At 36.4% G+C, this 14,970-nt stretch overlaps 1 protein-coding gene and 1 long non-coding RNA gene across 6 annotated transcripts in view; both read right to left on the minus strand.

Moving 5' to 3' along the window:
• Window positions 1-417: 417 nt before the first annotated feature.
• LOC148127200 (uncharacterized) lies at window positions 418-4,119 on the minus strand. The gene is made up of 3 exons (XR_015742060.1): window positions 3,989-4,119; window positions 1,195-1,277; window positions 418-528 (listed from the first exon to the last, which is right to left on the minus strand). It is a non-coding gene; the product is annotated as an uncharacterized LOC148127200 (long non-coding RNA).
• Window positions 4,120-5,776: 1,657 nt separating this feature from the next.
• The window catches only part of GPR156 (G protein-coupled receptor 156), a 42,167-nt gene continuing 32,973 nt past the window's right edge, over window positions 5,777-14,970 (minus strand). For all 5 annotated transcript variants that reach the window (XM_087926142.1, XM_087926138.1, XM_026713344.2 and 2 more), the window contains 4 exons: window positions 13,717-13,812; window positions 11,215-11,451; window positions 9,243-9,404; window positions 5,777-7,015 (listed from right to left, as the gene is read on the minus strand). In XM_087926142.1, the coding sequence (XP_087782268.1) occupies window positions 5,798-7,015; window positions 9,243-9,404; window positions 11,215-11,451; window positions 13,717-13,812 (1,713 nt within the window). In that variant the 3' untranslated portion in view covers window positions 5,777-5,797. The remainder of the gene's footprint in view (window positions 7,016-9,242; window positions 9,405-11,214; window positions 11,452-13,716; window positions 13,813-14,970) is intronic.

Genomic DNA, 14,970 nt, shown 5'->3' on the forward strand with positions numbered 1-14,970 from the left:
CCATGTGGATATAGTACCATTAGGTACTCATTGAGTAAGGTTTATCAGCCATCTACAAATCCATCTGATGGTGATCTTGTCTATTCCACATTTTTCTAGCTTACCAAAAGTAGGTTGTTGTCTACTTTGTCAAATGCCTTGCTGAAATCTAAGTATACTATGTCCACAGCATTTCGCTGATCTACTAATTTGGTCACTTCATCAAAGAATAAAATAAGATTGGTTTGGCATGATCAGTTTTAACAAGCCCATGCTGGCTGCTAGTTATAACTTTTATTTGCTTCTAGTTATTTGTAGATCTGTTTCTTGATTATCTTTTCCAGAATCTTCCCAGGTATTGATGTTAGACTGATTGGTCTGTAGTTTCCTGGGTCTGTTTTTTCCTTTCTTGAAGATGGGAACCACATCAGCCCTTTTCGAATCCTTAAGTACTTCTCCAACGCTCCAGGGTTTTTGAAAGATATAGTACAATGGTTCTGATGGCATCTGCCAGCTCCTTCAGAACTCTGGGATATAATCTGTCAGGTCCTGAAGATTTATATTCAAGATTAGATAGGTGTTCTCTTACCATTTTCTTGCTTATTTTAATTTTTATTTCTAGTTTGTTTTTTACAGTAATTTTTTGGTACATTGAGCTATAATTTCTTTTTGTGTGAAGACTGATGATTCTCTCCCTGCCCACCAATGCTCACCAAAAGAGCTGAACACCACTGTTCATATTACAGCACTGAACTCACCTCCTCCTCAGGTGCACAAGAAAGTGCATATCTAGACTATGGAATTCTGTCTTTGTGCTTTGTACATTTGTGGGGCGGTATGTATGTGTATGTTATAATTTCTTTTTGCGTGAAGACTGATGCAAAGAATGAGTTAAGCAGCTCTGCTTTCTCCCTACTGCCTGTTACTTCCTTGCATCTTCTCTCTTTAATGGACCTACTGTTTCCTTGATTTTTTTTCTTGTTATTAATATTTAACTTTATTATCTTTGACTTTTGTTGCAAGTCTTTCATTCTGAGCCCTTGCTTTCCTGATTTCATCTTTCAGTGTTAACCTTCCAGGCATGTTGATGTGGGGAAAATAGGAGGAGGAAGAAATATTAAGTATGTTTGTCACTTTGAATTACTTATAAAAATAATAAATGCGGGATAATTTTTTTAAAAATGCATATTTGAGTAGTCCTTGTTTAGTGACTACCTCATTGAGTGACCATTCACAGTTACGATGGTGATGAAAAAGTAACTTTGCAACCAGTCCTTACATTTACAATCTTCGCAGGTCTGTAAAGCAAAGACAAACTAAGTAAGTCATAAGTACAGTTGCAGTTTCACTTCACAACCACTTTGCTTAATAACTAAGTCACAATCCTAATTGTCACTAAATGAGGATTACCTGTATTTAAAGGGGATCACCAAACCACAGATTAAGGCCTCAACACCTACCACCTTCCTATAGAAACGACAAAATATTTCATAATCTTCCTAGAAACTTATGAGAATGGGTATGTTAATTAAAACACTGTTCTACAACCTGATCCAAACACCTAAGAACAGGATTATTACATTGGAATGAAAGGATAATACAAGGGCCAGTTTAACCAGATGTGAAAATGAATAAATTTAAATGGATAAACTTAATAGATTGGAGAGTATTATCTTGTAATCATCAGCACTAGTGCCCTTGGCAAACTAGAAGGTAAATTCTCCCTTATACTTACCAATTAATGTATTGTAAAAAGAGATCAAATTTGATTGGGTTAACCTTTATCTCCTACAATTCTCTCATTTTTAAGCTTGGGTTTATATATGAAATGATCTGCTAGAATCATATAGTTTGGATTCTTCAGCCATTGTTCCATTAAGTGATCCTCAAACAAATCCTGATTGTTGGGTTTCAGAGACAGTATGAAGGCAAATAAGATTGAACTAAAACCATTGTTTCATTTTCAAATTAATAACAATCCTGAAGCAATTGCACAAAAAGAACATGACATAATTTAACAGAGATTAATACTTCCATAAGCATGCTTTCCCCTCAGGCTAGGAATAATGAAAATGATGTATGGTTCTCTGTAAAGTCTCTCATTTCCAAATAGGTTGTAAAGAGATGTGGACATTTCTGGCATGATAAGATCTGGCCTCAATTTTCAGAGGACTAGGATAACAAAATTGTTTCCCGTGTGGCCATTACCCTTGCGGTGCATCACTCTACTGAAAATAAGTTGAAATAGCCATGCAGCATACCAGTTCACTGTTGGAAGGTCAAGTTGGTGAATCATTGTGGAAATCACTTCATGCTTGAGCATCTCTTCAAAACCACTGTGTATTAGCCACAGGCTATAGTTATTCAGACAGGCAGAAAGAATACAGACAGAAACAAAGCAGTCATGTTTGGGCACTAAAAGGATTGCTTCAAATATTCCTGCCTCTGCTCCCAAGAGACCATGTTGAATTTCTCAATCCCATATCACTTTGATAGTTTTCAGGTAGAAGATAGAAAGGAATGCACATGAGTGCCATGGCTCATAAATCACATGTAGCTTGAAATGTCAGGTAATTACATCTGGAAGGAATTAGCCATGTTTAGGCAAGGGCTTAGTATGTCTCAATTGCTGCTGGAACTACATCTTGTTACAACCCATACTCATATGCCTCAGGCTACATTTTGCTTCTGGTTCCTTAATCATTTTCTTCATCTTATCTGTATTACAGCCTTGTCCTTGGAACCCTGATTGAAATGCTCTATTGTTCTGGAATTTTTCATCCTTCCCATCATGTTTAGGTGATGCAGTGGTTAAAATGCAGTATTGCAGGCTAACTCTGCTGACTGCCAGGAGTTTGATTCTGACTGGTTCAAGATTTGACTCAGCTTTCCATCCTTCCGAGATTGGTAAAATGAGGACTGAGCTTTTAGGGCAATATGCTGATGTTTGTAAACCACTGAGAGAGGGTTGTAAAGCATTTTGAAGTTATATTTATATATTTATATATTTATATTTTTATATATATATATATATATATATATATATATATATATATATATATATATATATATATATATATATATATATATATACACATATACACATACATACATACATACATACATAGATATGCGCTATTGCTATTTACTATCAATACTTGACTTAACCTTTTGAAACCAATTCACTAGTAGCAAATCTGCTTTAATTCAGACTGAATTGGGTAAGTCTTGCCTTACAAATACTGTTGTGGCTGATTGTTTAATTCATGATTTACTTGAATCTGACAAGCAAGGACAGACATTAGAAGTCCTGCAAGATTAGTTATATTATGGAAGACAGGAAGATACAGTGCAAGTTTGGTTGTTGGCAATTTGCTGCTGCAGGGAAACAAAAGAAATGTATTGGACCAATTAGCTTGTGATGCACATTGTCTGCCTAGAGCTAGGACGTGACAGAACTATTTCCAAGACTTACCAGGTATGCTGGCAATTTCTCTTCCTGTTAATTTACATGCAAATAATGATACTGCAAAGAAGACCCCAACCCTATTACCATAGTCCTTCTTTCTTTGACTTTGAAGAAAGAATTTCAAAACTCTGAAGGCCTTGGTATCTTTTTCACCCATTTTTCCAGTCCAAGGAAGAAAGAAAAGGAATTCTGCAAATGCAGACTATGTAAATAGACTTGATTTCTTAGACCATGCTGTGACTTAGATGATACACTGTGGGAGAGTGAATAAATCAAATGAGAACCTGTGAATGGAAATGATGGAAGCTCTGAGGGTATCAGTTCAACCAACAGGACACATGTTGTGGAAAACATTAAGTAATACTTTTAGACAAAGAAAAGGCTTCTGTATTGTCCCAGTAGACAATAGATTTATAAGTACAGGAAGTGGTGCATGCAAACTTGAAAGGTAACAAGTAATTAAACCTTCCATGCACAGATCTCATCTTGAAGGAAATTAATAATTTCTATTGTTAAGTAAGGTGGTTAAGGGAATTTCACCTGATTTTTAAACCTTTTGGTGGTATTGATTCTGTAAAAGCTTTCAAAGGGTCTTCTCTGTTCACATGACTGGAAGATTTCCCATTTAGAAGATCTTCCACTAGTTCATAGCCAAGCATTTTGTATTTCTGAGATGCAACAACTTCCTTCAAACAAAAGAAATTTTCTATCGAATGGATAGTTTATTAAGCACAAAAATAAACAACATACACTTATGAAGAAAAAAAACTAAAAAATAGGTAAGGTGCTGGTCTAGAAACCAGAAGACAAAGATCTAATCCCACCTTAATATGAAAAGCCAGCTGGGTGACTGCATCAATCACTCTTCCTCAACCCAACATACCTCACAAGATTGTTGTGAGGAAAACAGAATGTTTGCTGCCTAGAATTATGAAATAAAAACATAATAAAAAATTCTAATGAATATACCAATCCATGTCCCTTCAGCTTGACAGGAACTCCAAAGAAACAGCAGAGGATGGACCCCCTTGAGCTAGCACAGGGAGGTCAAACTCACGGCGTTGTCACATGACGTATCGGGACTTTTTTCTCCTTTGCTAAATCGGGCATGGGCATGGCCAGCGCATGCACATCTGACCCATGGACTCTGGAGTTTGACAGACCTGCGCTAGCAGATGCATAATACTTTTCTTCCTGTGTCATTAGGCCTGGGCCAAGTATTCAGCATCTGGGGGCTTTTAACATCATTGTTATCATTCAGATAGTTGACCCATTGCCAAGGATACAGGATTCCTAGCAGAACATGTGATTATGTATCCCAATTTACTTATGAACCCACATAACTAATTTTCTAGCAAATATATAAGTAGATACATCATTATTTTCCCTCTGTTATGCAGATGTCAGATTAGAGTACTCTTACTATCATCAGTTGTTCTGAGTAGCAACACAGCTAAAAGGTAAGAGAATTTATAATTCAGTAATGCAATTTGGAAAGCTTACTAAATAAAAATAATTACATACAAATGGTCTCAGCTGGCTGAGTAATCCTTTCGACACGGATACATGTTATTCGTGCAGAGAAAAAAGGGACCACATCACTATTTCCATGTCGATCTTCTATGGTGCTAAACATAGACTTCAGCCTGTAATTATATTTTATATAGCCATATCACACTGATGACTCATACCCAGCTTACAAGACATTACTACTCCACGATAATTTTCACAATCAAACTAGATATTCCTTACCTGTCCCCAGATTTTTGTTTCCTAAGTGAGGAACACTACTTGCATCTGTTAAATTTCATTTTGTTGCCTTCAATGTATTTCTCGAATCTGGTAATTTTGAATTGTATTTCAGTCTTCCGTGATATTAATTCTCCCTTTCAATTTTATATCTGCAACTTTAATAATTCTGCCCCTTCACCCAAATCTTCAATCAAAAGACTGAAAAGTAGATCCAGAAATGTTCCTTATGGCCGCTCACTTGATACCTGTCTCTTAACTAGTCTGGAAAGACTTCTTGATAAATCATGCTGGTTTCTGGTAATTAACACCTTGATAATAATTTGAGTTTGCTCACAAATGTGTTTCTTTTCTTCCTTTTGCACAGGCATTAGAAAAAATAAATAAATGAATGAGTAGATAGATGGATACTGAACTTTTTAGAGGAGGTCTAGCAAATCAGAATTGAAATTGGTATTATTCTATAGAAAATATGTTACCTGGGCTTCTATGTGACTAATTTTTATAGGTTCAAACAACTTACAGGAAAAGCCATGCTTTTGAGGATATTCTCATTTACTACTGAAAAACAGAAATGTATAGTAAATTCACATTTTATTTTTATACATAAGTGGGTTCCAAATCTTCATTGAAATTCACAATTTGTTTAGTTTTGCTGTAAAATTTTCCATAATCCAACATACTATATTCAGGATCTGTGTCAATCATGCAGCTGTCACTAGAAGAAGAGAGACTGCCATGGCAAACTTCACAAGCCTGTGTTTGATGGCAATAGGTTCCCTCCCCAGAAGAACTGCTGCCAGAATCTAAGAAAAAATGCTGGGAGGGAGGCAGGCTTGGAATAGCTCTTGTCAGAAAATCTTTATGCTGATAATGAAAATTCCCCAAGTTTGTGGGATAAAATGTAGATGCGCAGTTCCCTACTAGATGATTGTCTAGCAGCAAGCCATAGCCTTGATTGTATAAAGACTCAAACCCACTGTCAGCCTTAATTTGCAGTGAGTTCTTAAGCACCAACGATGGCAAAGGTGGAGGCTGATGCAAACAATCTCCATCCTTAGTGCTTCTTGGTGCTGACCGAGGATATTCTATTAATCTGCTCGTTCTTTGCATTCTGCTGGCTGATTTATTCACACCACACTGAATACTGGAGGCCATGGAACCAGAAAAGTTGAAGGGGATTTTCTTCGGTTGCAACATCATTCTCCTTTCATAATTGTATTTGGGTCCCCTGGAAGTTGGTTGCATTGTGGCAATGTGATTCACACTCAGATCCTGCAAGATTTTTTGAAATTTTTTATTGCCCGCAGAACTTACTTCAGAGCTTTGTTTGTGCTTCAGTGCTGAAAAATGTGGTGGCCTTGCTCCTTTGCTCGGTGTGCTGAAACTGGGTTCATGTATCCTCTTTCTAGTAAGTACAGTGCTGGATTGGGAAAACCATTGCTCTTCATCATACTTAGCACCTGAATGCTGCTTATTCACTAGTTTGCACTTAGCAGTAATGTCTAGTGATATGTTGTCTTGATCTGTACGTTCTAGGTCATCAGTAGACCTTTTTTTACTAGGTAATCCTGCTACATATTGTGAATTTGAGAGTTTAGAATTCTGCCATGGTTTCAGCTCCTGGCTAAGTGAAAAGGGTAGATTTTCATTTGCCATTGAAGAAAAATTAGCTGTAGAATGAGAAGGCAATAAATGGGAGGTTGAAAGAAATGGAGAACCAGCAACACTGTGATTATCCTCTGTAGCCACCAGTCCCATCAACTTCTCCTTAACACTGTTCATTTGTTCTTGGAGATTTGCAATTGCTGTATCTTTCTGTTTTAAACAAACTATGATAAATATTTTGATTTAAATGCACCAAAACACAATTATACTTCACATAAAATGAATGTTTGAAAAAATTAAGATAGGCCTGCTAGGCAAAAATGAACCAGAATAAATAATAAATGTTATACTTCAACAAAAATTACCATGTTGGCTAATATTGATACACATAATAGATGTACATAACAAGAAACACAGGAGGAGAAAAACAGAATATTGCTTATCAATTTTATATTAAAGGCCTTTGAAAAACATAAAGCACTAATATTGTGTGCACTATTTTGTTAATGAAATGCAACTATAAACAAGATACAATAGTACCTTGGTACTCAGTTGGTTTCCGGGAGGCAGGATGAATACTAAAAGTGATGAGTACCAAATAATTTTTTCCCATATAGTGAGTCACAAGGCAGTTGATATCAACAAGTTCTAGCTTATGTGTTGAATACCAAACAGTGTTAGGACAACATTTTCGTGTCAAAATGCATTGATTTGCATTTTGCATTCATCAAACAGATTTGATGAATTTCAAAGCAGTTGAGTACCAAGGTACTCTCTAATTTTGCCCTTTAACATCAGTCTTCAAATATCTGGAAAAATGTATTCCTTTCATCTGAACCTAATCTGAAATGCCACAAAATAGACTCTATTATTTAAGTGGCAGATCAAATGCTGAAATCACCACTTAGTATGTGGGGCTACGATTCCTCTTTATGAATTGCTTCATTTATTTCATAAGCCACCTAGATTTGCTTGATTAAAGTGACATAAGCATTGATTATGTATACAAAGACTTATCTACTCAATTGTCTCAAAAGTGCTTTTTCAAAAGGCAACTGGACTTTGTTTTTCCTTGTAAATGTTTCACTTTTCATCCAGGAGGCTCCTTCAGTTCAGAATTGGAACTGAAGAAGCTTCTGGGATGAGAAGCGAAACATCTTCAAGGAAAGCAGCTTTGGGACAACCGTGACCTGGATGACTCAGACTCTCCATAGATAATGACTCCTTTGGTTTCAGTATTTTAAAAAACGTTTAAAAAAAACACAAGATAGGAACATCACAAAGCTCACATGTAAGATCAGGTTGTATGGCTTTGGGGATTTTTCCCCACTAAAAATTACTCATGTGTTCTTCTGACATGTTGCAACCAAACGAAGCCAAAGCATATGGTTCTACTTGCTCAGGAGAACTATCTGTTTAACCTAGGACTCTATTCTTGGAAATGCTGCTGTAAAAAGTTCCTTTGTTTCAAGGATTTTATATCTTGTTTGCTAAGTGGAGATAGTTGGTAAAAAAAAATTCAGTGGATTGATTATATGCCATGTCTGCCAGAGAAGTGGTTGTATTTAAACCGTTTCCATCATGGGAGTAAAACTCTGTGACGGTAGAGTATTTGCTGAATTCCTCACATGCTACCTGAATGATAATCAATGAACTATTTTTTCAGTATGCATTGAAAAATCCTATAAAAGTCTAACTTCTCAAATTATCCTTCACTAAATATTGGGAAATATGAATATAGCCCATCTCCATGCAGAGATAAGTGTGTGCAGCAGCTGCCTTCTTGCATAATTTCTTATTCAGCAATTTGTATCTATATCCTCTTTGAGGTGTGCATATTCTTTAATGATTTATGATGTTCCAAACATCTAGATAGCAAAGAGTTTTTAAATAATATAGATTCCTAGTCACCTGTACTTTTTTCCTACCATTCTAAAGTGTCTGGCAGGGGAAAAAAACACATCATGGACTATAATAGTTTTCCCCCACAAGTCTGCAATATTTATCACTCCCATTACTTGCCCTGGCTCCTGCCCACCTAGCAGTTCTAAACCATGCAAATGCACGTAGATAAATAGGTATCACTTCAATGAGAAAGTAACAGCGCTCCCTGAGTCTTTGGTATATAGCCATGCTGGCCACATGACCACAGAAATGGTCTTCTGACAATATTGGCTTCCTCAGCCAAGAAACAGATGATCACTGTGCCCTAGAATCAGACATGACTGACAGAGAAACCTTTACCTTTTAAATCAGTAGTTTAATCCTTTTTCTTGTTTTTATCCCATTTTATTTTATATTCAGATCTGAAGCTCAGTTTTTATTCTATGAGATACTTTAACTATGTTCATATAGCATGTGAGAATGGTTGCATAGTGATGAGATGCTGTATTTTCATTCTTTTGACTAATTTACTAATTATGTAAATATTTCCCACCTCTGCAAGCTGCTGCATCATGGTGTTTTTTTCCCCAAGCAGCTGGTATATCTCTTCATCACTATACATTGTAGAGTGGAAATTCTTGTTAGAACCTGTAAAATATTTAGCCATGTTGCTGGTATCAGCTTCTTGTTTTTCAAAAGTCTTCCACTGTCTGATCTGTTGAACATTACAATAGAATTAGAGCTCAGCCTAATCAGAAGTAAAAATCAAGCTAGAAACAGTACAGTAGGCAAAAAGTGAAAGCTATTGGAGAAAGGGGGTAGGAAGGGCATGTCTTGAACTGCTGAATTGTTTTGTTGTCATAGGTAAATCTCATTCTCTTGTATACATGCACACTTTTTGTTAAGTTTGGGAAAAGAGAGGCTGAACCAGAGCATGAGTGCAACAATACTTTATTATAGCAATAAAGGACTGACCGTGCTTGCCAAGCCTGGAACTGGCTCGCAGCGATCAGCAACTGGTTGGACCCCGCAGCCTGCTTTTATAGCTGGCTGCTGGGGAGAACCAACCAATGAATGAGGGGGGAAAAACGCCCCCGCAAAGTGAATGGACCTGAGTGAGAACTCCTAGAGTTCCAAGGACATAACACTTTTCATTTGGAAGGCAAGGTTCATTTCCTTTGTCTCCCCCCCCCCCTCTCTCCCCCCTCTCTCACACACACACACACTTTTCTGGGACAAAATATTTTACTTCAGACCTTTTCACTACTTAAAGAAAGAAGGCAACAAAGCAATGGAGCAGCTTTGTCACTTGGCAGCTATAGCATCAAAATGTTTCACAGAGTACAAAATGTTTGAACCACTTATATGAAATAAATGCTTACAAATACCTGAGAATTCACCCATATTAAACAATCTCCTATCTCCCAAATTTTATTGCATTTTACAGACAACAGGAGCCAAATATGTAAGATATATTCAGATAAATAGGCCACACTAAAATATATGAATGTCTACATTGAAATCAACTGTCTAACTTCACTATTTCCATGAGGTTATCTGACAGTGACTTGAAACTGAACCTTCTTGCTGCCAAAGCTCAATGCAATTTAGTTGCTCTTAAGCAAGTAATGTCACATTTTATAAAGGACAACAAGTAGCATTCAAGGAATTCTGATATTATAAGGAGGCACAGACTGCTGTGCTGTATAATAATGACTGATGAATTTCATAGGACAGATTTCAGGTTTTAAACTATTTTTTTATTGTTAGCAAAACTACATTTTTGCCATTGATATCTTGGCTGACCTGAACTTTGCTTTTGCAAAATTGGTTTCAACCTTATTTCCTTTACAGTGTGGAAGCTATGGTGCCTGAACAGAAGAATACTGTCTCATGAATCCACAGTCAGATTCAATTGGCATATTTCTCTGCTTTGTCTATCTTACGGTCAAGGGCAGTTGCTCACAAAAGGGAAAGTGTGAGTTTATCTGCTCCTCATTTAAATTGTATTTGCATTTTTTTTCTGACTAAAAGAGATACTTCACTTTTGGAGAAATTATACTTCAAAAATGGTAAAATTAGATTTAACCTAATTAATGCATTTCCCCTAGATTTCAATTTTTAAATACATTTTAATGAAATTCTAACATTAAAATTAAAAAGTGTGAGGATTTTTTATTATTCTTCTTGTTATCATTCTACAATTCTACAACTATGTAGTGCTAAAGTAGGATATGTGGTATGGCACCCAACTATATAAGTTCTTGAATCATTGTACAGCACAGCTAAGAAAACCGTATTTGCAACTCCCAGTATGATGAGAGTCCTGTCATGAGTTTACAGGAATGCAAAGCAGAACATATTTATTATGAGCTGAGGATATACAATTGCATTTTCTTGCCAAGTAAACTATAGTTATCACTGAGACTTCCTATTTTAATTAATTTATATATTCATTTTATATGTCAGGAATTCCATTTACATGGGGGAAAGTAATTTGCAATACAGCTCATCTGCTTTTTTACCTGTGGGATAAAGATCAAACAGTTTATTGAAGACATACAGACAAAGATTCCTCCTGAAGTTAATCCATACACCAGATTGTGCCACAAGTGGAAAAAACTATTAACCACCAGCATGATTCCAATAAAGAGGAAAATAATGGCTACTGCACTTATGAGTGTCAGGGACTGATTAACTGGTGGGCAACTGAGATTATCTGTTAGACCTGCAAGATAAATTCCATACATCAGTAGGATTCCCTGAAAAATAACAAAGGAAAAGATTTTTAGTAGGCTCAAACATAAGTTGTCTAAACTTCCACTCTGTTAATCTAATAATACACTGATAAAATTTCATAAAATATTCTTACTGCTCACCTGATACAAAATCAAGGCGCTATGATGGAACAATAGCAACCATACTCTAGTATTCACCCCTGGATAATAATAGGAGGGATAAGCATCTGTGACAGAGCTAATGCTGCCCAGCACCCTATCCTCTTCATTGAAATCTGCCACATGGAATGATTTCCAGATCACTTTGCAAGATTCTACTTCTGTCTGGTTCATACAAACTGCCCATACAGAGCCAAGACTTATGTAAATTTGAGCCATGTTGTGGCAAAACATTGACCAAATATTCATAAGAGCTTGTGGGCAGATCTTGCTAACTTTCGGTCCCCCAAAAAAGAAAGTTGCTATAAGGATGAAGTAAGAATGCTTCTCTGCCTTAATCACTTCCAGATGGACACTTACTGTATACACAGGTTTGGTCAAGTTCACTTCCACCCTTTTCCCATTAATGCTCTGGTCTCTTCAGCCCTTTTATTTCCCAGTGCTCCTTGTTCACCCAAGAATCCTCTCCAGATTTGTGGAAGGGGAGAAGCCACCCAGGAGCGTTTTCATCTTGCAGTCACAGGGTGCTTGACAGAACTGACTGCAATTAGCAGAAAAACTCTCCAAATGCTTATGAGAACCCTAAAGGGTCTGGGGATTTAATAGAACCTCCCAATCAGCATGGATTCCAGACAATTATTTGCCTCAGACAAACCAGGGAGTGATTTGAATTGAACAATGGACTCTCTATAAGGTCCTCTATGTTCAAATTATATAACAGATGCTCTAATAAAGGTTAGATCTGGAATAATGCCAATTACATGCCCAACACACATACCTAAGGCAAACTAGTTCAAGCCTATGATTGCCATGAATTTCCAGTTTATCCTAGAAATCTAGCACAGAAGTTCCACAACATGGTAACTGAAGTCCCCTGGCAGTAGAAGCTGGGAGATTCCAACAACAGCCCAGCCATGAGATTTGGACAGCCAGAAAATGACTGTTTTGCATAAGCCATATGATACATGAGTAGAATTCCTAGCTTGTCTGTACTACCAAATGTCACATAAAGGCATTCACAGCCCACCACAGTACTACTGAATGCCACCAAACTTTCCCTTATCCTGGCATTCAAAGCAGATGTAAACTCAAATGTGAGCAAGCAGATTTCAGAAAGGGTGATTTTGCTACAGTTGCTGAACCAGGTTTCAATAATACATGCCAGATCCATTTGTTCACTAATATGGACTTGGCATTTATTAGCATTAACCAAAATCCAGGGCCTCCAGCAGTCTGGCCACTTGGCCCTTGGAATAGGTTCAGCAGGTAACTAGCAGCCAACTGAAGGTAGCCTTTCTCATGGAATGACCCATTTTTTCTGGTAAAATAGCATTTTTAATGCAAAAGCAATTATATACTCTCCTCCAACAACCATGACATGTGAAGTAACACTCCAGTTTGATGATGGAACATTGGTACTTTATTTGGGTAATAGAGGACAGATTGGGAAGCAAATTATACTAATAGTCCCATAACTTAATCCTTTTGAATTACAAATGCTATTTTACCAGAAAAAGGAAAAGGCTACCTTCAGCTGGCTGCTGATTACCCACTGAACCTATTTGAAGGGCCAGGTGGACAGGCTGCTGGAAGTCCTGGATTTTGGTTGATGCTGGTGAATGCCAAGTCCGTATTAGTGAACAAAACACAGTTTTGTCCCTAAATTTTGGTGGTACAATTTGGGAGGCTTTGGTGACCTATTCTTCCCCTGCCCTTTTATAAGATAGATTATAGTTGAATGAAAAAGGTGGGTTGTAGCAATTATTTTAAGCTTGTTTTATAAAGTTTTAGGATTTACTACAAGTTGCTTTGAATCCAATGACCTTAATAGAAGTAGAGGGAACGAAGACATAAGGAGTGTTACTCATCTTGAGGAAGCAACACTGTCATCAATCAGAGTTCCATCCAGCTATCTTCCATACAAGAGGTGAATGCATTTCTGAGAGTTTTGGCTAAGAAATGTGATGTTTTAAAAATATTTTTTCAACTGAGCATAATGAATATATGAATATTTGTTAAAAAAACGCTGTCCCTAAATTAAATAAACAGTATTTAAAATATCTAGGTATAACAGACAATGAGTTTGTAAGCCTTTCTCTTATCAATGAAGTATTGGAATAAATTACATACCTTAGATCCCAGAAGAAGAATAAACCAAAGTTCAGAGTAGAGAGATTTACAGATGTATCCGTGTCTCAGTGTGCAACTCAAGCCTTTGTCAGTGACCTGTCGAAGATTGAAATGTAAGAATCTCTTAGTTTGCAAAATGTTGAAAATCCTAACACTTTATTTCCATTTTCTTATCATAGAATTTAATTCTAAGATTGTTAAAAGAAATAAATTAAAAACTTGGAAAGGAACTGAGGAGGGAATTTACTTGTAGAGTGTCTGTGGTAGCCCCTCAACAGCTTGTGCACCAATATTAAGTACATTTTTCTGATAAGATTTCAGAATGTTATAAAAGCAGTCTTCTTGAAGAGAACAATTGGGCTTATTTGAAGACACATTTACTTACAGTTTTAGCAACGTTGTTTTATATTTATTGGATTTTATGGATGCTTTCATGATATTGTTTTATTTCATATGTTGTAAACTACTTAGAATCAGTGAAGAAAGTAGCATATAAATTTTGGCATAGTAATTTGTCAGCCCAAATTTGTCTAGTCCTTTCCTACTTCTCTTTCAAGTTAATGGACTCCTAGTCATTCTTGTCCCGTTGAGTATTGAATTCATCTTGTTTCATGTTTATCGAACAGTTCTGTCTAATCTGAAAATAGCTAATCCCGACTTCACAAGATTCAACTTTAACATGTCTATGTAAACTACAGGCTTTTGTAACAGGTTGTAACATTCTTTTCACTCTTTTCCAAGCAGCTTTCACATTTCCTTTTGTTCTTCCATTCATTCTGTTGGATACAAATGCATATTTTATTCCTTTTTTAGACACAATGCACACTTTCTTTCATTCACTCATTTTTAAATCATAAACAATCAAATCAATTGAGACAACTTTATTCCAGTTACTGATCAACATTTTGTAAAATTGTTGTAAGATGTTACAAAATATTGATTAAAAAGCATAAGTATTTCTAAATGCGTAAATACAATACTAAAATCTAAATATTACAGCTATTTTGTGAATAAAAGATTGACATGTTGTGTACTAAGTACTGAACTTAGTACGCAAGCAGATGTTGAGGCAGAGGGCTAATAGGAGAGAACTTGTGAAGCATGTTATTGAACTCTTTCCACCTTAGGCAGAATCTTAGCTTCTGGCTGAACCATCAGGTTGACTGAAGTGCTTGAAATTATTTTCCAGAAAAAGGGTGCATTTCGATCTTTTGTAGCTTGAAAAAGTTATTCCTAATAGTGTGTATGTAGCAT

The sequence above is a fragment of the Pseudonaja textilis genome, chromosome 2 (assembly GCF_049901715.1).
Source record: "Pseudonaja textilis isolate UNSWEBS1 chromosome 2, rPseTex1.2, whole genome shotgun sequence".
In the NCBI taxonomy this organism is placed as follows: Eukaryota; Metazoa; Chordata; class Lepidosauria; order Squamata; family Elapidae; genus Pseudonaja; species Pseudonaja textilis.